Genomic DNA, 23,625 nt, shown 5'->3' on the forward strand with positions numbered 1-23,625 from the left:
ATTAACATAGCTTACATCGTCACGGCTTCACCACCGTAAACATGTTAGCTTCAGAACGTGCATAGGAGGAAGGAAGTGCAGAGTCGGCCTTTAACAATAAAAGCGCCAATTTCAGAATAAAAGCGGGAAGCCACATTCCGCTGTAACTTGGAGTATTCTTAACACTGAGTTGTAATCACTATTTTGATCATGGCTTTTTTATGTCATGCTGCTTCCCGTCTGGTTTTATCACTAATCACATCGTGGTGTATAGCGACATAGCACTGTATATTCATATCTAGTTCAACACATACAATGAATTTAAAAGAGATTTTATATCAGAACGACAAACTTTTATGAACATAGAAAATTCTTCATTCGAAATTGATCAAACATCACATTTTTAAATAAAAAGAAAGTCGATATAAAAGCAAAGAAATGTAACAAAAGAAAACCGGTTTGAATAATTGTTTTATTTGACTGAAGCAGATAAACAAGATGTGTAAAGAAATGTTGGTTTGATTTGTTTAAAATGAACTGATACATACAAGGGAAATTTAAATTGTAAACACTTTGAAGAGATAAAAAATATGCAGGATACCTTCAACACGCTGTCACAAACAAGAAAAAAAACAATGAATAAAAAAGCACACTAGTCCAGAACAATAGAGAATATTTTCAAAACTTCATGGTGGATTACATTTTCTGAAGAAATGACATCATAATCTGCATAATTAAAGTAAAATGAGCAGAAAACATTCATATTTTCAATGAACCAACTGAAGTAAAGTTTAATGTGATTTGCTTTATTATCAGAGACATGAAATTCAAGTCGTATACTGGGTTACTTATCAGAGGTGGAAAATAAGTGATGAACACTGAAATACAGCTGCTGTTACTTTTTATACATTTTAATTGATCACAATGCATCAAAATATCAGTTGATTTTACTGGACTTTGTTTTTCTTTGGTTAATAGCAGGCAATCATTTCATTTTACTGTATATTCATGTAATAATGAAGTTAAACATCATTTCTGTTCAAGGAAATTTCTTCTCTTTAAAAAATATATATTTTGTAAAACTTACAATCCAAAAGTTGGCATATTAATTTAAACTGTGGCCTTGTTTAGTTGCAATTTACATTGAATATAAAAAGTACATAACATGGCATAAACTGTACTCGAGTATAACACAAGTAACCCAAATTACTACTTGATTACAAAAATGCAAATACAGTCCACATGATCTGTTACTTGCACCCTGGTAACTATATTTGCAATCAGGTTTTGTCTAAAAGGAAAATCACATCACCGTCATTTATCAGATTGAGATTAAATGATTTAGTGGTGAAAACGACGTGAGTGTAGATCGTCTCTTTCTGAGCCGAGTTTGTGTTTCCTCTTTCTGCTTTGGGGACTTTTCTCCTGCTGAAGGTTGGTGCAGAATAGGTCAATGAAGCTTCTTCTCTCTGAGGAAATAGAAGAAAATGTACAAATGTTACAACTTTATTTACATGAAAATAACTGAAATTAGATTTCCAGTTATTTCATCCTGAGACTTTACCTGCTGATCACTGCTGACCGGTTCAGCATCTGTTTCAACAGAGACATTTAGTGTAATATGTGATTAGTTAATTCAACACTGCACTGAGATTTAGCATTATATTCATGAAACTTGTATTACCACAGTTACAATCCTTCTTCTTCTTGGTCCAGATGAGATAAACTGAAACAGTCACACTCGCAGCCAAAGCAACACAGGAAACACAAAGAGCTATTTCTGTTTTATTCAAAGCTCTCGTGTTGGGATCTGAGAAAATAAAACATTTAATGATAATGATTATTTACTTTTTGAAATTTAAAAAACATTTTCCTAGTAAACTAGTCTGAACTGACCTTTACTGTCCAGTTTTGCTCCATTTCCAAACATGATCTCTCCACATGCAGCCACAGCACAGTAAAAAGTAGCAGCATCAGAGACACTGACCTTCTTAGAGAAGTTATAGAAACATTTCTGTGAAGCGTTTCCACACTCTGCACCGTCTCCAGCAGTATAAATGAAACTGGGGTGAGATTGATCTGAGCCGGCTCTGAACCAGTAAACTCTGGAATGTTCTGGACATGTTTTCTTCTCAGAGTCAGAGAGAACCGAACACTGCAGAGACACCGACTCTCCTGGATGGAACCACTCAGACGGAGGAGCTTGACTGATGCCAGAGAAGACAGACTGGGGTCCTGGGAAGTACCAAATAAAAAGTAAGAAACCAGTTTAAGAAAATACATGAATAAATAAATAAGTTGGTAAGTATATCCCTTAGTCAATATGGAAGTAAGAAAAAGTGATTAGAAAAGTAGCAGAACGCAAATAACCAAATAAATATGCATAAGATATTTGTAAATAAATAACAATTACATTTATATGGAGTTAAATGTGTAAAAAAAGAATTTAAATTCATGTGAATAAATATGAAAGCCTGCATATAAAATGAGTTCACTTTACCTTTAACTTTTAGAAACACTCCTCTCAATAATGTCATGTGGGTCAACCAGGTTTGTACACAGTAGTAAAGTCCAGTGTCGATCATCTGAGTTTGATTAATGTGCAGAATAAATGTTCCAGGTCCTTGTTGGGTTGTGAAATGAGGAGTTTGAGTAACTTCTTCATAATGAATGCCCAAAGTTCCTCCCAAGACTTCAAACTGTTGTCCAGAAATGATTCTGATCCAATACAGCATCACATCGTTCTTGTCTTTCTCTCGAGGACACGTCAGAGTCACATTTTGTTGAGCAGCAACAGACTTTATTTCAACCTTCTCATCACCTGTACAGCCTGAAAGAAACAAGCAAAATCAGCCAGTGAATAAAAGAAACAGAATTTCAAATGTACCATCATCATTCAGTGTATATTTACAGAATCTAACACTTCATCAAATACTTACTCGCGACTCTGATCATCAACAGGAAACAAACTAGGAGCAACATTTTCTGAGGAGTCCACCACTGACTGTTACTGTTTTTGAATTTCACGTACATGATCTCTTCTACTCTTCTGTAATATCTTCATCTTTGTACAAAATGTGTACAAAATGTGTAGAGTACTGTAATTAAAGGAGTGTTTCTGTTCCTTGAGGTGTAAATAAGACAAATGAGTCTGGACCTGAGGAGCAGAAGGTCAAAAGGCTCCATATGGCTGAGAGATAGAAGTGAATCAGCAGGGAGAGGGAAGAGACAAGCGTCAGTAGTTGCTGGGCCTTCGTCACCTGCTGGGAAATGTTTGTATTGAAAGTGAGGTCAGCTGACATGTGGACAACAATGAATTTAGAACTTTGCACCCTCTTTCCTTTATGATTCTCAGTGTGATTCCATCTTCACAGTCGAGTCTCATTTCTGTGGTGTTCATGTCCTTGTTGTGTGAGAGCATCATCTTGTCCAATGCTCTTTCTTTTCTACTTCCTGTTTCAAAGTTGCCTGATATTAGTCCTATTACAGGGATGTCATCAGCAAATGAGACAACTTGATTTAAAACACTTTCATGTCCTCTCTGAATGCCATTACCTCACTAGAAGTCACCAATATGTCAGACCAGTAAATCCATGATGTTTTACTTTCCTTGGACCTCGGAAACTCGCTGCTTCCTTGGATACAACTCATTAAATGTACTGATGAATGTGTGAATCAATAGAAAAGTGTGTTAATTTGCTTCTCCTGCTGGCCATGTGTTCTTGTGAGTGTTAATAATGTTGCTTTTGCCTGAATCACAAAAAGACAAAAGTCCAGCTTTGTTGTGGTTTTGCTTTATGAGAGCAGGAGGGCAGCTTTTTTTCCTCACTCGCTCTCTGGGTGAATTTCAGGAAGTAGATGTGCACCGTTATTTTTTCTATTGTTTTTTTTTAAAGACACTTGTGTGTAATAAATGTACTACTTTCACTTTTCATTTTGATGAACTGATTTCAAAACGTCAGAAGAGCAGAAGTAAATCTACATGAGAGGAAGACCACATATACAAACCTGCTTACTTTTATATTGGTTTTGTTTTAAATCTCATTTTCCTGCTGTTTGTTGTTTAATAGGTTGCTCCTGACAGACGAGAGGAGGGGTTTCTATCCTTACCCTGATCTGCAAAAAAGCTTTAGTTAGATAAACACAGAATAGAAAATGGAGATATAGAAGGATGGAAATTGTATGATTTTGTCATTTCTGCTCTTTATTCTTCACACACTGCATTAAAAACCTTCCTTGCACTTGAAATTCATGAATACAAAAGTTCTGTGTAAACTCTTAGCATTAGTATTCCTCCATCTGTTCGCATGTTGAAGTGTCCTTGAGCAAGACACTGAACCTCAAATTGCCCCCAATGGATGGACTGTGTGCCTTGCATGGCAGTTGGTGAGTGAATGTGTGTGAATGGATGAATGTGACTAATGTTGGCTATTAAATCAGTGATATATAGATTGAAGTGAATTCCATTGACCATTGTACCATTTGATTCTAGTTTATTGGTTCAAGCTGCCTGGTGGAGTCGTGGTTAGTGCTCTCGCCTCACAGCAAGAACATCATGCTTTGAATTTGGCCCATTGCTTCTGTACAGAGTTTGCATGTTCTCCATTTCTCCATTTTCTCTGAAAGTCCAAAAACAGACATGAGAGGTTAATTGATGATCCTAAATTCTCCCTTTGTGTGAACATGAGTTGGTTTTTATTTCTTTGCTCTGTGATGGAGTGCTGACCCGTCCAGTGTGTACCCTGCCTTCACCCTCAGGTAGTTGGAGTTGATTCCAGTGCCCAGCAGCCCTGAACAGGATAAAGAGGTCAATCAGATCAATGGATCATTTATTATTAGTGTCAACAAGCTGTTATTCCATTTCTGTGTCAGTTGTTTCAGTGGAGACTTATTCATCATTTTGCAAACATTTCAAAGTCCTGTTGTTCACAGAGACGATCACTAAGATCAGGAGAGACACTAAAAGCACAGCGCCTTCCCTATTTCAACGGATGTAAGTGTGTTGTTGGCCTCTTGTTGACTTATTACTACTCCAGTGAATCATTCTGAAATCACCATTAATCATAACAATAGTAGTTCAAATACTAGTGTGTAAAAAAGGATGTGCATGAAATCTTCCTGAAACTTGTAAAGGCAGGAGCAGGCAGGGAGGAAAGGCCTCTGCATCGAGGGCCTTGTTGAAAACACAACAAAGTTGGACTTTTGTCTTGCTGGGCTCTAATATTGTTGACACACAGAAAACATTTGTAACGTGTGGAGAAAAGTACAGATGCAGAATAATCCGTTGGTACTTTCATCCATCTTCCACACCACTTTATTCAGGTGGAGGTCACAGACTATCTGAGTTGGAACCAAGACACAATGTTTGAATGGACCATGTGTTTCTCTCCATCTCCAGTCATTCTCGTTCCCACTCAGATTGTTTGGGGTCACGGTGGCAGTCAAGAAGAAAAGAAGTTCAGATATCTCAGTCACCCACAACTTCCTCCTGCTCTACTGGGGAACCTAAACCACTGTCAGACTAAACCACAGATATAATCCCTCTATTCTTCTCTATATGCACTAATTATACATTCACTTGCTTGCTCATACACAAATGTGCAGCAAATGAAAAACACATTAGTACACAAACAATATCACAAAACATTTAAACGTCTCGTATGTTTTTCTGTTTAATTAATTCTATTTAACCAATAAAATGCTGTACCCAAGTCAACACCTGATTTGTAGATGTAACATAGCAAAACTTCACAACTTAACCAACTTGTGTTGGAATAAATCCATTTTAATGACTCCGCCTGTTCCTCCTGCTGCCCTGTGGACAATACAGACACTTTACAACCTGAACAAACAGCTTCAACCTCAATCCTCTTATAACAAATGAATAAGATGAGTTCAATGAGGACTTGAGGTCTAACGTTGTGCAGCAGCTCCTCCATGTGCTCTCTGATGAAGAGGTCGACCATCGTGTTCCTCTCACTGTCTTCATCACATCCTTCAGTGTGAAGACGAACCAATCAGATGGTCGTGGAGTCTGACCCTCCCTCTTTATGAGATGGCAAAAGAAGTAGAGACGCTCTGATTGAAACAGTCAGTGGAGGATTTCTCAGAAAATGTTTGTCACATTTAGTTTTCTGTTGATGATCGCAGTGGGCTGTAAGTATTTCTACACACTTCTGATTCAGCGTATGTACATACATTAAATGAAGGAATGTTTCCGTTTGTGTATTCAATGATTGAATTTGCTTTTTTTTTTTCAGGCTCCCTGAATGATCAGAACTTTAACATAACGTCTGTTAATGTCAAACAAAGTGTGACCTTTACGTGTCCTCGTACGTTTCACCACAAAGAGGTGATATTTTGGATCAGAATCATTTCTGATCACCAGCCTGAATTCTTGGGAGGAACATTTGGCTTTGATCATGAAGACGTTAATGAGACTCCTCATTTTACCACCAAACAAGGACCTGGAACTTTCATTCTGCACATTAATCAAACTCAGATGATCGACACTGGACTTTACTACTGCATACGAACTAAAAGTCTTGACATGACCTTCTTGAGAGCAGTGTTTCTAAAAGTTACAGGTAAAATGAGTTTTTGCTTCTATCTCTATTCAAAATATCAATACATGTTTTTATTTGCTCATCATAGTATTTATTTATGTTTCTACCTTTTTCATTTATACATATGTTGTTGTTTTTTACTGATACTGTTACCGATTTATATAATAGAATTTGTGAATGTAATAACTAATTTATATTTTCATTGAAATAAAACTGGTTATTTTGTGTCCTCCAGGACCCCAGTCTGTCTTCTCTGGCATCAGTCAAGCTCCTCCGTCTGAGTGGGTCCATCCAGGAGAGTCGGTGTCTCTGCAGTGTTCGGTTCTCTCTGACTCTGAGAAGAAAACATGTCCAGAACATTCCAGAGTTTACTGGTTCAGAGCCGGATCAGATCAATCTCACCCCAGTTTCATTTATACTGCTGGAGACGGTGCAGAGTGTGGAAACACTTCACAGAAATGTTTCTATAACTTCTCTAAGAAGGTCAGTGTCTCTGATGCTGCTACTTATTACTGTGCTGTGGCTGCATGTGGAGAGATCATGTTTGGAAATGGAGCAAAACTGGACAGTAAAGGTCAGTTCAGACTAGTTTACTAGGAAAATGGTTTTTAAATTTCAAAAACTAAATAATCATTATCATTAAATGTTTTATTTTCTCAGATCCCAACACGAGAGCTTTGAATAAAACAGAAATAGCTCTTTGTGTTGTCTGTGTTGCTTTGGCTGCGAGTGTGACTGTTTCAGTTTATCTCATCTGGACCAAGAAGAAGAAGGATTGTAACTGTGGTAATACAAGTTTCATGAATATAATGCTAAATCTCAGTGCAGCGTTGAATTAACTAATCACATATTACACTAAATGTCTCTGTTGAAACAGATGCTGAACCGGTCAGCAGTGATCAGCAGGTAAAGTCTCAGGATGAAATAACTGGAAATCTAATTTCAGTTATTTTCATGTAAATAAAGTTGTAACATTTGTACATTTTCTTCTATTTCCTCAGAGAGAAGAAGCTTCATTGACCTATTCTGCACCAACCTTCAGCAGGAGAAAAGTCCCCAAAGCAGAAAGAGGAAACACAAACTCGGCTCAGAAAGAGACGATCTACACTCACGTCGTTTTCACCACTAAATCATTTAATCTCAATCTGATAAATGACGGTGATGTGATTTTCCTTTTATACAAAACCTGATTGCAAATATAGTTACCAGGGTGCAAGTAACAGATCATGTGTACTGTATTGGCATTTTTGTAATCAAGTAGTAATTTGGGTTACTTGTGTTATACTCAAGTACAGTTTATGCCATGTTATGTACTTTTTATATTCAATGTAAATTGCAACTAAACAAGGCCACAGTTTAAATTAATATGCCAACTTTTGGATAGTAAGTTTTACAAAATATATATTTTTTAAAGAGAAGAAATTTCCTCAAACAGAAATGATGTTGAACTTCATTATTACATGAATATACAGTAAAATGAAATGATTGCCTGCTATTAACCAAAGAAAATAAAAGTCCAGGAAAATCAACTGATATTTTGATGCATTGTGATCAATTAAAATGTATAAAAAGTAACAGCAGCTGTACTTCAGTGTTCATCACTTATTTTCCACCTCTGATAAGTAACCCAGTATACGACTTGAATTTCATGTCTCTGATAATAAAGCAAATCACATTAAACTTTACTTCAGTTAGTTTATTGAAAATATAAATATTTTCTGCTCATTTTACTCTCATTATGCAGATTATGATGTAATTTCTTCAGAAAATGTAATCCACCATGAAGTTTTGAAAATATTCTCTATTGTTCTGGACTAGTGTGTTTTTATATTTAATATTTTGTTTCTTGATTGTGACAGCGTGTTGAAGGTATCCTGCATATTTTTATCTCTTCAAAGTTTTACCATTTAAATTTCCCTTGTATGTATCAGTTCAATTTTATGGAAGAGTATTAGGGCCACTGAAGAAAAAAAAAAAGAGAAGGCCAAAAAAACAAAAACCTCATGCGCTTCAGAAAGAAAGTCGAAAATCAACGCCACAATTTCTTTTCCAGAATTCTTTCTACAAAATCTGTCCATCTACATGCCAGCTCGTGTGACTGCTTCACAATGCATCACAGGCGGTTTAATGAAGTAGTGAAAAGGTGCTTCAGATCAGGATTTAGCTCATAAACACGGTGCAGTTATAATCAGTATCAGGACTTTGCAGAGGCGGTGCCGACTGCAGTGCTGTTCTGTTGCGGACGTTCGTCGAGTACGAAGGACAAAGGCAGGGGTTCCAGGGTGCTTATAACATGTGTTATTATCAATCAAGGAAATTCTGTGTAAAATCACATGTCCATAAGCAGTAAGGAACACTATATAGTCAGAATTAAGTGATTTAATGTAATTTCATATCCATGGGCAAATGGTGAGGGATGGACAGACGTCTCTCCGTGAAAATAAATAAATAAATATCGACTTTGATTTTTGACTTTTTCTGAAGTGCATAAAGGTTGTTATTTTTTTAACCTCCCATTTAGTTTTTCTTCAATACTCTTCTGTACAAATTAAACAAATCAAAACTAAAGTTTCTTTACACATCTTGTTAATCTGCTTCAGTCAAATAGAACACAATTATTCTAACCGGTTTTCTTTTGTTACATTTATTTATTTTTATATCGACTTTCCTTTTATTTAAAAATGTGATGTTTGATCAATTTCAAATTAAGAATTTTCTATGTTGATAAAACATTTTCATTATGATATAAAACCTCTTTTAAATTCATTGTATGTGTTAAAGTAGATATGAACATAAGGTGTTCTGTCACCACAATGTGATTAGTAATAAAACCAGACGAGGAGCAGTATGACATAAAAAAGCCATGATCAAAATAATGATTACAACAGTGGGAGTGTCAGAGATTTGTTTCTGTTGGTTCTTTGGGGAAGCTCGATCTTTCAGTGACGGTGCTGGGGAATTTAGGGATCTTCAGTTTATTTTCTACTGTCGCATCGACAATATGCGCACGCTGCACCGCGCACGTCGCACACATACAGTAAAAGCTCCTCTATTTAAAACAAAACAACTGATTTTCAGAATTTTACATTTACATACAGATTCTGTCAAAACTGTCAAAAACATTGAAAACTCGCTTACTTGCCAGGCTACAAGCTCTTTTAGCTTTTAGCTCTTCTTCATTATCAAGCCCAGAAACACCAAGGTCATTGAAGCAGCTTCTGGTACCTTTGGCAGTGTGGGCAGGTGCCAAGTCCTGCTGCAAAATGAAATCAGCATCTCCATAAAGCTCGTCAGCAGAAGGAAACATGAAGTGCTCTAAAGTTTCCTGCTAGATGGCTGCGTTGACTGTGGACTTCAGGAGACACAGTGGACCGACACCAGCAGAGGACATGGCAGCACAAATCATCTCAGACTGTGGAAACTTCACACTGGACTTCAAGCAACCTGGATTCTGAGCCTCTCCACTCTTCCTCCAGACTCTGGGACCTTGACTTCCAAATGAAAGCAAAATGTACTTTCATCTGAAGAAAGGACTTTGGACCACTGAGCAACAGTCCAGTTCTTTTTCTCCACAGCCCAGGTAAGACGCTTCTGACCTTGTCTCTTGTTCAGGAGTGGCTTTACACCAGGAAGCCACATTAGGATCCCATGTCTAGGATTGGTCTGTGCGTAGTGGCTCTTGATGCGCTGACTTTAGTAGAGCTCACTGAGAAAACCCTGCACCAAGAATTACAACTGAAGTACTGATCAAACTCATCGACACACATCCTTTTCTTATCGCACATGACACAAGAGCTGCACATCCACTATAATTAGAAAGCACTAACTCTGAACACCAGCCACACATGCTGATCACACCTCTATCAAAACAGATATTCTACCTACGAAAGGTCAAATAGTCCCTGGTGGGAAAAGAAGTGCTGCATTGGACGACATCAAGACCGACAACAGCAAGACCAATGAACAGGTATTTTTGGACAGAAATTATACGTAAAGAAGCAGCAGCTCATGAAAAGGAAGTCGGCTGTGATACAGAGACAAAGTCACATAATAGACTAAAGAAAAGGTTCCATTGCCACCGTGCACCACCGCTTCTCCCGTCCAAACTCCACCAGAACACAGCCACCCCAGGACTCGTGTGATTTGAGTGACTGCCAGTAATGCTGCTGCTGCCACCAAATCAAAGTTAAGTGGAGCCGCCAAACATTTTTAACCTTTAAGCTCAAATAACTCTTAAAGTTTCTTTTTTAAATTTCATTTCATTTCATTTTAACAACTATCGATCCCCTTGGGACAGTTTTTGACTGAATGACCCATCGGTAGCAGCCATACAGAGAGCTGGGGGGTCCAGGGTCTTGTTCACTACAAGTTTTTGGGACTGTGGAGGAAACCCACACACACACAGGGAGAACATACAAACTCCACATCGAAAGGCCCTTGCTTGATTTCAACCTGGGCCTTCTCGCTGTGAGGTGAGAGCGCCACCTATAGAGTTTTGATATATAAACATAAACTGTGTGTCTTATGTTGCATTTTTGAAGTTTCCATTAAAATTTAGAAACATTTCATTACATGTTCAGCTGTTTCTGTACCTGATTTTAAAGGTTTCGACCTTCTTTTTCAGCATTTTTAGACAACTTTGACATTTTAGCTGTTTAAACCATTTTGGCACTTATTTAAGCAGTTTTGTCGTTTTATTTCTTTCTTCATTTTTAAGATATTTTTCTTTTAAAAATGCTTGTCATTTAATGTTTTGTTCATAATTTCTTGTGGTTTTAACTAATTTTCCTTATTTTAGCATTTTTCTTGTCTTTTTTAAAAGTTTCTTTTTAGTTAAGAGTTAAAAGTATTTTTGAAAATGACTTTGTGTGTAAATAAATTGAAAACAAGATCAAATATTTGTTTTGGTATAATTTTCTGAAAGGTGCCACTACGGAAGGGTCAAAGAGCCACATGCCAGGGGATGAGGGAGGAGAGCTTGCTTTAACCTTCTCAGTAAGTTCAGTCTGTGCTGGAGCTTCTTCACCAGAGGTCTGGACTACGACACTGAATTTTTTCTTATCAAGATAACTTCAAGGATTAACCCTGGTTTTCCGTACTACGACGCTCGCTCACTTCTCACTGGGATAATTCACACCGACAACTTAGGCTGAATGTCTAACCTGCTCCAGAGGTCAAGTTCTGGATAAGAGGTCAGCGCTCCGCCTCTCTTGGAAAATGAGCTGCTCATTCTTAATGATGGTGATTGGTGCTCGGGTTTTGAGCTGAGCTGCAGCTGAGCGGAAATGAGAAATTAATTTAGAGCAATCTTTTTGACATGATAAAATAAATCCTGGTCACTGAGGCTTTGAAGGATGTTTTTGTTCTAGAATTGTTCCAAGTCTGTTTATCTCCATGAGGGTTGATCTGTCATAGTGAGGTTAATGATCACACCTGACAGAACTGCAGAAACATGAATTTATGGAACACAGAGCTACTCGTGCCATCACGGTGATGAATAATATTCCAACACAAAAAACATTCACACAAGAGAAACTCAAGAAAACAACTGGATGAAAAATATAAACTAAAAGAAGGTCAGTGAGGAAGTTCAGCATGAAACGTTTCTACTGTAATGAAGTGAAACTGAGTGATCACAGTGCCGTTCGTTTATATTGCCAGTGAATTAATATTGTATAATCTCATGAAGTCACACATTAAGGAATGGTCTGGCTTTGAACACAGCAGCAGTGTTGCTTTTAGCTGCAGGATGTGTTTTAATTAGTCATATTCTCAGAGAATAACTGCTCCTTCAGTAATCTGTAAACTGCTCTGCAGGATTTCTCCATGTGTGATTGGTCAGACGCTGCAAACTCCGCCCCTTTCATGTGAATGTGTACACGTAGGTCTGAGTAGAACTAGTGAGTTGATAACCTGCTTCGTAGTAACGGTGATCAGGATCGTGCCTGTCTGGATCAGTCAACCCAGGAAACAGAGACATCCTGGATATGTTGATCACGGTTCATAGTACAGGCCTCTGATTGGATGTTTTTGTGTTCCAGGTGAGGTCAGCTGAGGTTTGGACATGCAGGGGGATGGAACACGGACAGCACAGGGTTCATTCTGGTTCCATCTTCTCAGTAAGTTTTCTTGGTCTTTGTGGTGTTTTGGTTATATGATAATCTAGTAAAATGCTTCAGTACTAGAATGTTCCATCTGTTTTCTATCCTCTCATGATGGTGTCATCAGCAAATGTGATGAGTAAAGCCAACACTGTATGACAGTATGACTCCTTCAGCTGACATGATCCAGAACTCACCAAAATGATGTGCCCTGATAGTTTTTTTAGTTTGTGCAATAAGAGAATTTCTTTTAACACAATTTGGTTGACACATCTCAGTGCATATTATTATTAGACTTTAGAAACCCAAACAGCTTTCAGTATTGCAGAGTTTAAATAATAAATACTTTCTCCATGTTCAAGAAAGGTTTAGTGATTAATGTTTCTGTGTAGTGAGACATGTTGTATAAATGGTGTTTTATAGTTTAATAGTACTACCTCTTGGAGTTTCAGTTTTTGTACTGACAGCTCTGTCATCATGTGGATTGTGGGTCAAAGCTAAATCCTACTGTTCATGTGAATGAAATACATTTTAATGTGTCTTGATTTATAATGGGAAATAATGAGGGCAAGACCAGGTAATTGGATGATGTTTTTTTCTCAGAGAGAGTCTGTGTTTGTCCTGTGATGGACTGCTGACCTGTCCATGGAATAACCTGTCTTCACCTGGGATGAGCTTCAGCACTGTTGGAACCCGGCCTTGGGCCTGCTGGTCCCTCCCGGTCCGTTGATCCTTGGTTGTCTAAAAAAGTCTCAAGACAGCAAGATACGTTTGACCATTTATTTGAGTAAATGAAGCCAAATGCAATGAGCAGCGCTGGACACCAAGTGAACTCACGCAGGAGCACACCCAGAGTGTGTCTCGAACTTCCAGGGACTGACAGTTTTCTTCTGGGCGTAGGCCTCGCCCCGACATTGGGTTGGTCTTTTTGACGTCTGTTTCCAAGCGAAATCAGACGTCGCATGTTTGATGAAAGTGTGTGTGTGAGTTGTTTTGCCCGGAGAAGCTATTGAGGCAAACTAATGAGTCTACAAATCTTTAGTCGTTCTTATCTCAAGGACACCGTGACTCCCCAGCAAGAGCTTCCTGCAGGGGTTTTACTTAACTGGTACGGACGTCCTGGTGACTCCCTGGTTCAGGCAGTTTTCTGTTGTTCAAACTTCGAGTAGCATTGTAGCTCAGTTAAGCATATTACTTGCCATCGCTTCAGCACTCGTGGTTAAAGCAGTATAAAAGATTGATGGAGAAACAATTTCTATTTAGTTTATTGTACTTGTCATTTGTGCTTCTTTTCATCCAGTTATTGTGTGTTAACAGTGTTGCTTGAACCTGAAACTCAGCCAGACTGAAGCAGAACTTTGTTGTGGTTGAGCTTTTAGAGAAGCACTTTGCACTCATTTAGTGTGGACGGCTTTTCTTCCTGTCTCACCCTCTGCTTACATTTCAGGAAGTTGAACATGCAGCATTCTTTCAAAGACACATATACATTTGAATGACTATAATCAATGATAATTCAACTAAAACTAAACTACAGTAATTATAGGAGTTGAAGTAAATGCACTTGAGTCAGGGCTGCACAATCCAAACCTACTGAGTTGAATGTTTTCTTTTTTCTTTTTTTGAACATATATTCCTGCTTATTTGGGTTTTCATTGGTAGCTCCTGACACATGGAGGGGATGTCTTCATCTTTCACTTGTTCTATCATGAGCTTATCTGCACAAACCAGGACTTGAAACCATAATTTAGTGTGCAGTATTTGACAGAGGGTGTGAGTACCATCCTGTTTATAGCAACAAAACCAAAAACTCACCAGGCACCACTTTTACTTCCTGTGTCAATAATTTAACGTGTTACTGGAAGGCAACCACTTTGGGATGAGAAGAATAAAGATATAGTGAAAGGAAACCGATGCACACACAAGGACAACATGCAAACTCCACACAGAAAGAAGCCACTGTCTGTATATAAAGGTAATTTATCTCTACTGTATTGTTGATGCTTTTCTTTTGTTTTAAGTTCATAATTCCATTTCTGTGAAGAACAGGCGTTATGGCATTTTCAACAATCATGCAGAACTTGACGTAACCCTTGTGGCAGCTTGTTATGAAATGCTTGAAAATAGTGTATTTTATTAATGAATGATTGATTAGAGCTGTCTAAAATAATATGTGTACGCCACAAGTTGATTTTCAACTGGCTGATGTTACTTCAGCTGAACTTACTGAGTGACTCAGTCATTAGAGTGACCCACCGTTCAGCTTTTGTGTAATAGCAGTATATATTAATATAGGTCTGTGCCCATTTTTAAGACACTGGAGTTCATTTTTCAAGTGACTAGTCGTGTTTTATTTTCCATCAATGGCTTTAAAAATAACTCTGTTATTTAGCTGTGTATCAACACGTTAACAAACATGTCCAATTTAAACAGCCATTACTGTTTCTAAACCTGCTAAGCTGAACCTCTTTGCAGCCCACTCACTTTATATGTGGTTGAATCACCAAGCTTGTTCTCAGTAAACAGCTCCAGTGATGGTTAGAAGCTGCAGAAATGTCCAACCACAACTCTGGTGTGAGCGTGAAGCAGCTGCATGTGGCCCTGCTGCTCAGTGTTCCAACGAAACACAGAGTCCTGTGACACCAGGAAAACAAAATTAATTACTCCTAAAAACATGTAATAACTTTTCTTTCTGACAGATAATTATATCTGAGGCACAACATGTTTGTTTGGTGTTTTTTATTTTTCAGTCCTCTCTGCTGTTTCTCCTACACGCTGTGGTGGACACACATTGTAAAGCCACACTGTCATAAACGTGATAGTTTCAATGAAACACAACTTTAACTATGAAGGTGTGACTTGTTTGTGCGTTTAAAAAAAGCTTTGAGTTCAATTCAACTTTATTTATACAGCGCTGAATACAACAAAGTTATTTCAGGGCACTTTTGCAGAGAAAACCCAACAAATCCACATAAGCAAACAGTGAGTGAGTGAGTGTCATGGTTTTACAGGGTGAACCCAAATGCAGACTCAGCCAGTTCCTTGAAAACCAAGTTTATTGCAAACAAACATCCATGGAACACGAGGAGACACAAGGGCGACGAGACGAGAGGAGCGATGGGATGACCAGAGGCAAGACAAGTGACAAGGAGTCAAGATATGTTGACAAGACGATTCGACAACAGAGGGAGAGGAGTTTAAATCCACAAGGAAGGGGTGGCCACAAGTGGAACATTGGTTAATTGGAAACACGAGGTGAGACACACAGAGGCAGACTCAGAGACCTGACAGTGAGTGAGTGAGTGAGTGAGTGAGTGAGTGAGTGAGTGAGTGAGTGAGTGAGCGAGTGAGTGAGCAAGTGAATGAATTCTGAACATGTAAAAACAGAAGAAAGAAAACAAACAAACTATAAAGAAAAACATCAGAATAAGTAAAGCAAAAATATTAATTTTTTAGCCATAGCACACTCCTTTTTTCATATTCGGCACTAACTTTACATGCTCGAAAGCAGGTAGGAAGAAGTACAGACATATTTAATGCTACCCCTTTGTACAGTCATTATTTGTGTTTTTAGTCACGCAATATTATTGTATCTTAATTTATCTTCAATATCATCATAGAACTACACCCAAGTATCTACAGTGATACTTATACACACACTACAAAACATTCATCAGTCAGCAATCAATCAATCTATGTGACACCATAGTACTCCATGGGCCAGAGGCCAATATGGATCCGTCTGTGTGGGCAAAGGCTATCATATATTTTATGAAAGCCGACAGTCTCAGGTGTCTGAAAATGCATGATAACCTTATCAACTTGGTAGTTTTTAGAAATTACAGCTCGGCAAAGATCGGAAATTGTGAAAAAATATGGCACACTGTGAAAATGTAAAATTGGAATAGCTCAGCATACAAAAGTGATATACATTTGCAATATATGCCGACTTATAGGTTATTTGATATGGGGAATTCGTTTATTTAATTAACGGTCAAGGTCATGCTCAAAGGTCAAGGGCAATGTCAAAAAACATGCAAAATGAAGGATATGACTTCATTTAACATGCTCTAGATACCACCACATATATTTTATAGCTCCAACAGTAATATAATCTTGAAGGCAAGGCTATGGGCTTTCAGGAAATGTGTCATATGCAGTAATATGTGTAATTTTTCCAATCTTTGCCGAGCTGTCATTTCTGAAAACTACCAAGTGGAAAAGGTCATCATGCATTTTCAGACACCTGAGGCTGTTTGCTATTTTCTTGTGCAGGGAAGGAACGGAGCGGTTCGGAGCAGTACAGCAAAGCAGACCAAATACAGTATGTGACGTTGCAACAGTAATCTCAGCCGGGGCGACAGATCTGGACCTTATGAATCCTCTGTTGTTGTTTACATCCTCCGCTTTGCATGAGTTGTTCAGTTAGTTCAGTTATCGGAAAAGCGTCCACCTTTGGAGCGGTATTTTCAGGGAAATCCCAAATTCTTGCGGTGGAAACCCGAAGCATAACGGACTATATCAGTCCATTCCCGCCCTTTTTGTGCGGTGGAAACACGCCTATAGTGACACACGATGAGTGAGAAAGGAAAAAAGCTCAGTGTCGGTCCTATGGCAGCTTCACTACTTCAGTAAACTTTATCAGGAAGCAGTGAACACATGACCCAGATTCCTGGGGTGACTGCGGCTGCGTTGGGGAAGTCGTCTTTTAATCTGAGAGTTTCTGTTCAATCTCTAAACTCGAGACACGGAGCCACACAATGCATGGGAACCTCACACAGACACATGACTTGTGCGTCGAGGCCCAGCCAGCGGTTAGTTTACACTCGCTCAGGATTCTATTCAATCTTGTTTAAGATGACGCTTTAATGGGCTTCCTCCAAAAGTGCAGTTAGAAATATAACTTGTGAGGTCCAAGCATGTATCGCTCTGCTTCATTCAACTGGAATATTTTACCACAAGGTGATAAAATAAGAATATCTATAGATTGATATTGATCTGGATTGGATAAGATACTTTTACAAGTAACTCAAACAAAACTAATCAATTCTTTTTTACTTTGAACAGCAGCTCTGACACCCTGAGGAGAAATGAATCGTTTTCATTTCCCAAAAGTTTAGCATTTAGACAGCAACTTTTGAAAATGATGTTTATTTACACAGTAAGGGCAGCAATGCTGAAAATGATATGATTTCATTATGGGCCACTAGTGGGTGCTGTTTTGTAACATGCATATGCACTTATATACGCTATAAACATTAATAATGATTGAACACGGACATTCTAGTGGACAGACGACCAAGTTGGATTGTTATTACTGTGACTGTCAAAATAAAAGTACCAAGTCCCAGGAGAATATGGACTGGGAGTCATGACACCATGGAGGAAACATTGTTCTGATTGTCCTGCTACTGAGCATGTGCAGGAAACTATAGTTCTACTACAGTACATACACATACGGTGTAGTTGCGTTTCAGAGAAGTTGTGTTTTCCTCCGTCTATATGGAGACAGAGTCTTTTTGAAAAGTTGTGTTTTCAGTGGCTCTGAGCCCAAAACTCAACAAAAGTTTTTAGTTAGGACTTTATTGTGTGAACAGGGCCTGAGAATGAAGTTCATGCAATAAATTCTAAACTAACACCGTAAATCCTGTTCAGGATGTTTGCATGTTTCCCGGAGGCCAGTCATGCAGAGCAGAGCAGAATGATGGAGGATGTTACAGAGCAGGATTCATCAACTCAACACATCTGGACACGTTTGACAAACATAACAAGATTTCAGTGGTAATACATTCATTTTTATTCAAAGTATATGTGTAGTTTAGAAAATATCTGTACAAAATCCTTCAGTATTGAAACTTCAGTTACTATATTTACATCATTAGTATAACTCACTAATCCAGCCCAAAGGCCTTGACAGCAGTATAGATTCTCTCTCTCTCTGCTGCTTTTTGGACCCTGTTTGAACCTTTTCTGGGCTTCATGACGGTAAAGACAACTGCAGAATAAACCCACATGTTCTGGTGTTTCTGTGGAAAGAAAATGCTTTCAATAGTTTTACTTTTTCAAAGGTTAACTGTCACTTAAATTACTTGTAATTTACCAGATGACTCCTCCAACCACCGCTGTGCTTCTGTAGGTCATGGGATGCTGGATTAGAACAAAACACAAGCAATGGTAGTCACACACACACACACACACACACACACACACACACACACACACACACACACACACACACACACACACACACACACACACACACACACACACACACACACACACACACACACACACACACACACACACACACACACACACACACACACACACACACACACACACAGTTACCTTTGCAGTGATCACATGTGCTTTTGATGACGGTGTAGACGAGGAAGGCCGTGACCATCAGACTTACAGCCAAGACGCCACACAGCAGGAAAACAACTGTATAGACTTGCTGTGAACACAAACTGCTTCCTGAAGCAATTCAAAATATGAATTACAAACTGCTCAAATAATATGTTTTGGATTTGTTTTTCTCAATATTTCATCACCGTTGAAATCCAGTTCAGTCCCATTTCCAAATAATATCTGCCCACATGTGGCCACAGCACAGTAGTAAGTCCCAGCGTCGGAGGAGGTGACGCTTTTAGAGAAGTGATAAAGGCATCTTCTCTGAGCGTCAGATCTTCTCTCACATTCATCCCAGCTGTTTGCGTCGGTGTAGACGATGTCTGGATGAGACGTTTGCGAGCCGCCTCGGAGCCAGAACACCCTGACATCTCCTGAACACGCTTTGTTCTCAGAGAAGACCGAACACTGAAACGTCACTGGTTCTCCGAGGACGACTGATTCTGACACGGTTGACTGCTGAACGGTGAAGTCCGGTGTCCTCTGACTGTGGCCTGCTTGATGTCAGATTTGTAAAAGGTATGAGTTTGGACATTTTTGGAAAAGAAAATTGAGACACGCAAGCTCATGACTACTCACATAATTACCTTTCACTAGCAAATATGTGGCACTCCACTCAGTTTTAATCCACTCCACGGACCCACAGTGATACATCCCTTCATCCTCTTCAACGGTCTTCACTATGGTCAAGTTGCTAAGACTTTTGCCGATCGTAACCTCCCATCTGGAGTTTGAAAACCCGGGCGCATACATGGGTGTGGTGGATTGCCACAGCGTCACAATGTTCTCCAGAGTTTCCCCGACACGCTGCCTGTACCAGTGGAGCTCCATCCAGCTGACCTCTGCAGTGGCTAAAGCACAGGAAATGGTGGCTGGTTCACCAAGACCAACCCAAGTCACTGGAGCCAGAGCATCTGCTTTTCATCAAGACAAACACAGCACGTGGAATTATTTAGAAAGTGTGCGATTTAGAGAAACATTGCAGAAAGTAAACACTCACGTCCAGGATGGAGAAAAAGCAGTGCGAGCCACAACGTGATCATCTTGACTTCGTCTCTTGTGAGGAACCTTGAAGACTTTTCAGAGACTGAAGGAGTTGAGCTGAACACATCTGATTGGACATTGCAGAGCGTTTCCTTCACAGAACATTTCCTGTCACACTTTGTCCTGGACTGCTTTTCACTGTTGGAGGTGTGGTCGTCTTCACTCTTTTGACTCTGACAAAGTGACTTGTGTGTTTCTGTGGTCATGACCAGAATTCACCTATTTTTCATTTATTCATTCATTTTTGATGGTGTTGTACCTTATGTTTTGTTTTTCCGCGTTTGCAAACTTTACCTGACTTATATTAAGTGTTCACTTGTCCCCATCAATATTCCGTCAATAGGTTGAAACTAATCTGTCCACCAATGGCCGAAGCCCAGCTCATATTCCCTATTTGTGGGGAAACAATGCAACGTTTTGTGAATTCTGCTTCTCAATGATCAGAAGTGCTGCTGACAAGGAATCTAAATGTTTCCCTGTGGTAACGTTTCTGACACATCCTGCTTAAAATCAACAAGGTCAAAAGGAGGCCCCGCTTTCTCAGTCTGTATTCATACTGAACATCAAGATGAAGCCAGCGTTCACCCTAAAGGAGATTTCTCTCCTGGGTAGGTGAAAGATCTATGAGAATAACTTACCTTTTGCCCAGGGGTCAGCTTGGCTGAAGTCCGTCTCGCTGCGACTCTCACTTGAGTAAAACTGGTGAATGATGAAGAACAAATGAGTTAAAGGATGTCGCCACATTCTCTTGTCATCTGATGTGTTGAAGCTTCTTCATCTGATTGTTTACACCTGATTTTCTTCAGAAATGTTGCTACTTCTGATTTTAAATATATCTGGATTCCTTCCATTTAAAAATATCAAAATGTTCACTTTATTCACCTGTGCAATTGCAATTTATGAAATTTGTTGTATTTTTTTTAACAAGATCTAAATTTCAGCTTTTGTTAAACTTGAATTTCAAACAACATTGCATATATTTAGTTATCTCTATCAATCCATTTACAATCCAATTAACTACAAAATCAACAGTCTACAGCTATATTCCAGCCTTCACTGGCCTCCAAAGATCTTTTTAAAGTTTAATTCTGTCACTTATTTCTGTTACTTCTCTTCATGCTGTATAGTATGAAACACCTCTCCCCCAAAGCTATTCTCTCCAAAACCTCTGAATCACACATTTCAAGAGAACACGGGTTCTTTTGGAGCTTTAATTGTCTGTGATATCTTCATATTACTGACATTGTAAAGTAAGTAAAGTAAACTTTATTTATATAGCACCTTTCCCAGATATGGATCACAAGGTGCTTGGCAGCACTAAAAACTGAAAGATAAAACAGAGATGAGATCAGTTAAAACACAGAGGCTATAATGACATAAAGAGTTGAGCTGCAGCAGGTAAAAGGCCTCTGTGAATAACCACTGTTTTTTTAAGAGAGAGACAGAGAGAGAGAGAGAGAGAGAGAGAGAGAGAGAGAGAGAGAGAGAGAGAGAGAGAGAGAGAGGTGGGTGATAACAGAAAGGAATCACGTTTTGGTGCCTTGTAGTTTCTCAGCTGTGTAGATGTGTGGAAAGTTAAGTTGTGACTGTGCTTCTAAAAAGGTGTGAATTCAAAGTGAGGTCCTCTTCCTGTCTCACTCTCTCGCTGTCGTCTCAGGCCTGAAAAAATTAACAAACAAAGAAAGTGTGGTTCTACGCCCTCACTAAAGCCAGGGACCAACCACCAAACTGTCAGCTTCTATGAATACAGCTCAGGACAGAGAGTGAAGTCAGAGTTGAACACATACATCTGACATCTGACAAACGTTTGCTTCTCAGATAAAAATCAAATCAATTGTATTCTGACTAACAGGAAATTCTCTAAATCTGAGGCCCGGCAGCTGATTGAATCCAGCCGGCATAATAATCATCTAAAGTGTAATAATGACAAAGAAAATATTGACAGAAATGTTTAATTTTTCATTTACTTCATGTACTGGAGATTTGCTGAGAGATCAGTAAATGCTGGATGTCTTTGCTTGAGGAGGAGTCAAATCAAACTATGAAGCTCTTTGTGATGAAAAAAAAATGCAGATTTAATGTTGCAAAATAATCCATGAAAAATTGTTAAAAATGTCATAATCCTGAAATTGCTCTTGTTTTGTTCAGTTAATTTCAACTGGTTCAGGTTTTGTAAAAAATGTATCAAATGTAAACTTTCCAAATGTTATTGTGTCTGCAAAAACAAAAGAGTGAGGAAAGCATTGATTGGGCCCTCGACCACAGTGAGGTTTACCCTCTGCTTTAAGTATAACCAGACCACATGGCTGCAAACTCAACCTTCCTATTTCTCTTGTAGTTGTGTGGAATAGAAAATGACAACAAGAGAACATGGAATATATTTTACTCAATTGATGCCATTGAGAAACCAGCTATTTTAATAATTTAGGAAAGATTCAATCTGGCCAATTTTTCATTTGAGTTAATCCACCAAAACCCCATGATGAGATTATACTGCCTGTATCAGTGTGATTAAAATCTGGCATCATGTTGGGGGAAGTTTGTTTATTGCTCTTGACCTTGAATCCCTCCCACAGTGCAAAAAGGCAACTAAATGTGAAACTTTGAATGACTGTATCAGTCTGACCGTCTGATTGATCGGCCACCTTGTAAATGAGATGTGTACAGTTTATTTACCAACTGAACAACAACAACAACAACAACAACAACATAGAAAAAGTGCCAGCCCTTTCAGTCTATATTAAACTCAGCCTTCTGAAGAGGTTTCCGTGGCTCTTCTCTTCTTGTCAGTTTCCTCCTGACACCATATCCTGTGGAAGCCCAGAGCCATGTCAGTTCTGAGTAAACAACTTGAGTGGTTGGTCAAACGGTGCAGAAATAGCTCACCACAGTGTGCCTGCCAGCGCGGATGTTCAATGTGGCTTTGACTTGCATCGTCTACCTGAAGGCGCTGTGCGTTCACAGACGTTAGGAAAGGTAGTTAATGACAACTTCTCTCAGTTTCATTTCTTGACGACTGTACATGAATCTTTTATAATGGATCTTCAACTTATGAAGCAGAAACAAAAGGTCACACACTTAGACTATGAAATGTCGTTACTGACTGAAGTACACGGACATTCTAGTGGACAGATGACCAAGTTGGATTACTATTACTGGAGACTCTCAACTATAAAACTACCAAGTCCCAGGAGAATATGGACTGAGGGTGATGACACTTGTGCGTGTGCAGAACTATTCCTAAGCTGTGGTGCACATATAGCAGCGTTTCAGAAACGTTGTGTTGATTTTAACAATCTTATAAGACACAGCCCGCAACACTGTACGACATAAACTAAGCCAAGACATGAAGTTTGCTGTGTGCAGACTGTAGGAAACGAAAGCCTCCAGAGTGTGGAGACGCCCCGTCCATATTCTCCTGGGACATCAGATGTACTCGTAATCATTTATGTTTAGAGCATATTGTTCTGTGTGTGTGTGTGTGTGTGTGTGTGTGTGTGTGTGTGTGTGTGTGTGTGTGTGTGTGT

General features: G+C 38.9%; 2 protein-coding genes across 9 annotated transcripts in view; both read right to left on the minus strand.

The window, feature by feature from the left end:
• Positions 1-747: 747 nt before the first annotated feature.
• The window catches only part of LOC308111366 (uncharacterized protein), a 110,695-nt gene continuing 87,817 nt past the window's right edge, over positions 748-23,625 (minus strand). The window contains exons 3-6 of the mRNA XM_080466231.1: positions 1,876-2,214; positions 1,664-1,789; positions 1,544-1,572; positions 748-1,448 (exon numbers count right to left, since the gene is read on the minus strand). Coding sequence (XP_080322357.1) covers positions 1,260-1,448; positions 1,544-1,572; positions 1,664-1,789; positions 1,876-2,214 — 683 coding nt within the window. The 3' untranslated portion in view covers positions 748-1,259. The remainder of the gene's footprint in view (positions 1,449-1,543; positions 1,573-1,663; positions 1,790-1,875; positions 2,215-23,625) is intronic.
• LOC308110698 (uncharacterized protein) lies at positions 18,215-20,232 on the minus strand. 8 transcript variants are annotated; one of them, XM_080465174.1, is made up of 6 exons: positions 20,055-20,179; positions 19,642-19,968; positions 19,198-19,551; positions 19,059-19,120; positions 18,744-18,790; positions 18,215-18,669 (listed from the first exon to the last, which is right to left on the minus strand). In XM_080465174.1, coding segments are annotated over exons 1-6 (834 nt in total). In that variant the 5' UTR covers positions 20,098-20,179; the 3' UTR covers positions 18,215-18,668. The 8 variants fall into 8 exon arrangements, with proteins under 8 accessions (XP_080321300.1, XP_080321296.1, XP_080321301.1 ...); XM_080465170.1 differs by having other exon boundaries at positions 18,217-18,669; positions 18,992-19,120; positions 20,055-20,232; XM_080465175.1 differs by having other exon boundaries at positions 18,219-18,669; positions 19,198-19,548.

Source organism: Lipophrys pholis, assembly GCF_963383615.2.
Source record: "Lipophrys pholis genome assembly, chromosome: 6".
Classification (NCBI taxonomy): domain Eukaryota; kingdom Metazoa; phylum Chordata; class Actinopteri; order Blenniiformes; family Blenniidae; genus Lipophrys; species Lipophrys pholis.

What these genes read in the sequence shown, in the direction of transcription:
- LOC308110698 (XM_080465168.1), bottom strand. Translation starts at nt 20,097, where the DNA reads ATGATCACGTTGTGGCTCGCACTGCTTTTTCTCCATCCTGGAC. An exon ending in GACTGAACTGGATTTCAACG is followed by an intron (nt 19,121 to 19,197) that starts GTGATGAAATAT and finishes GAATTGCTTCAG; the next exon opens with GAAGCAGTTTGTGTTCACAG. An exon ending in GTGGTTGGAGGAGTCATCTG is followed by an intron (nt 18,670 to 18,743) that starts GTAAATTACAAG and finishes TTCTTTCCACAG; the next exon opens with AAACACCAGAACATGTGGGT.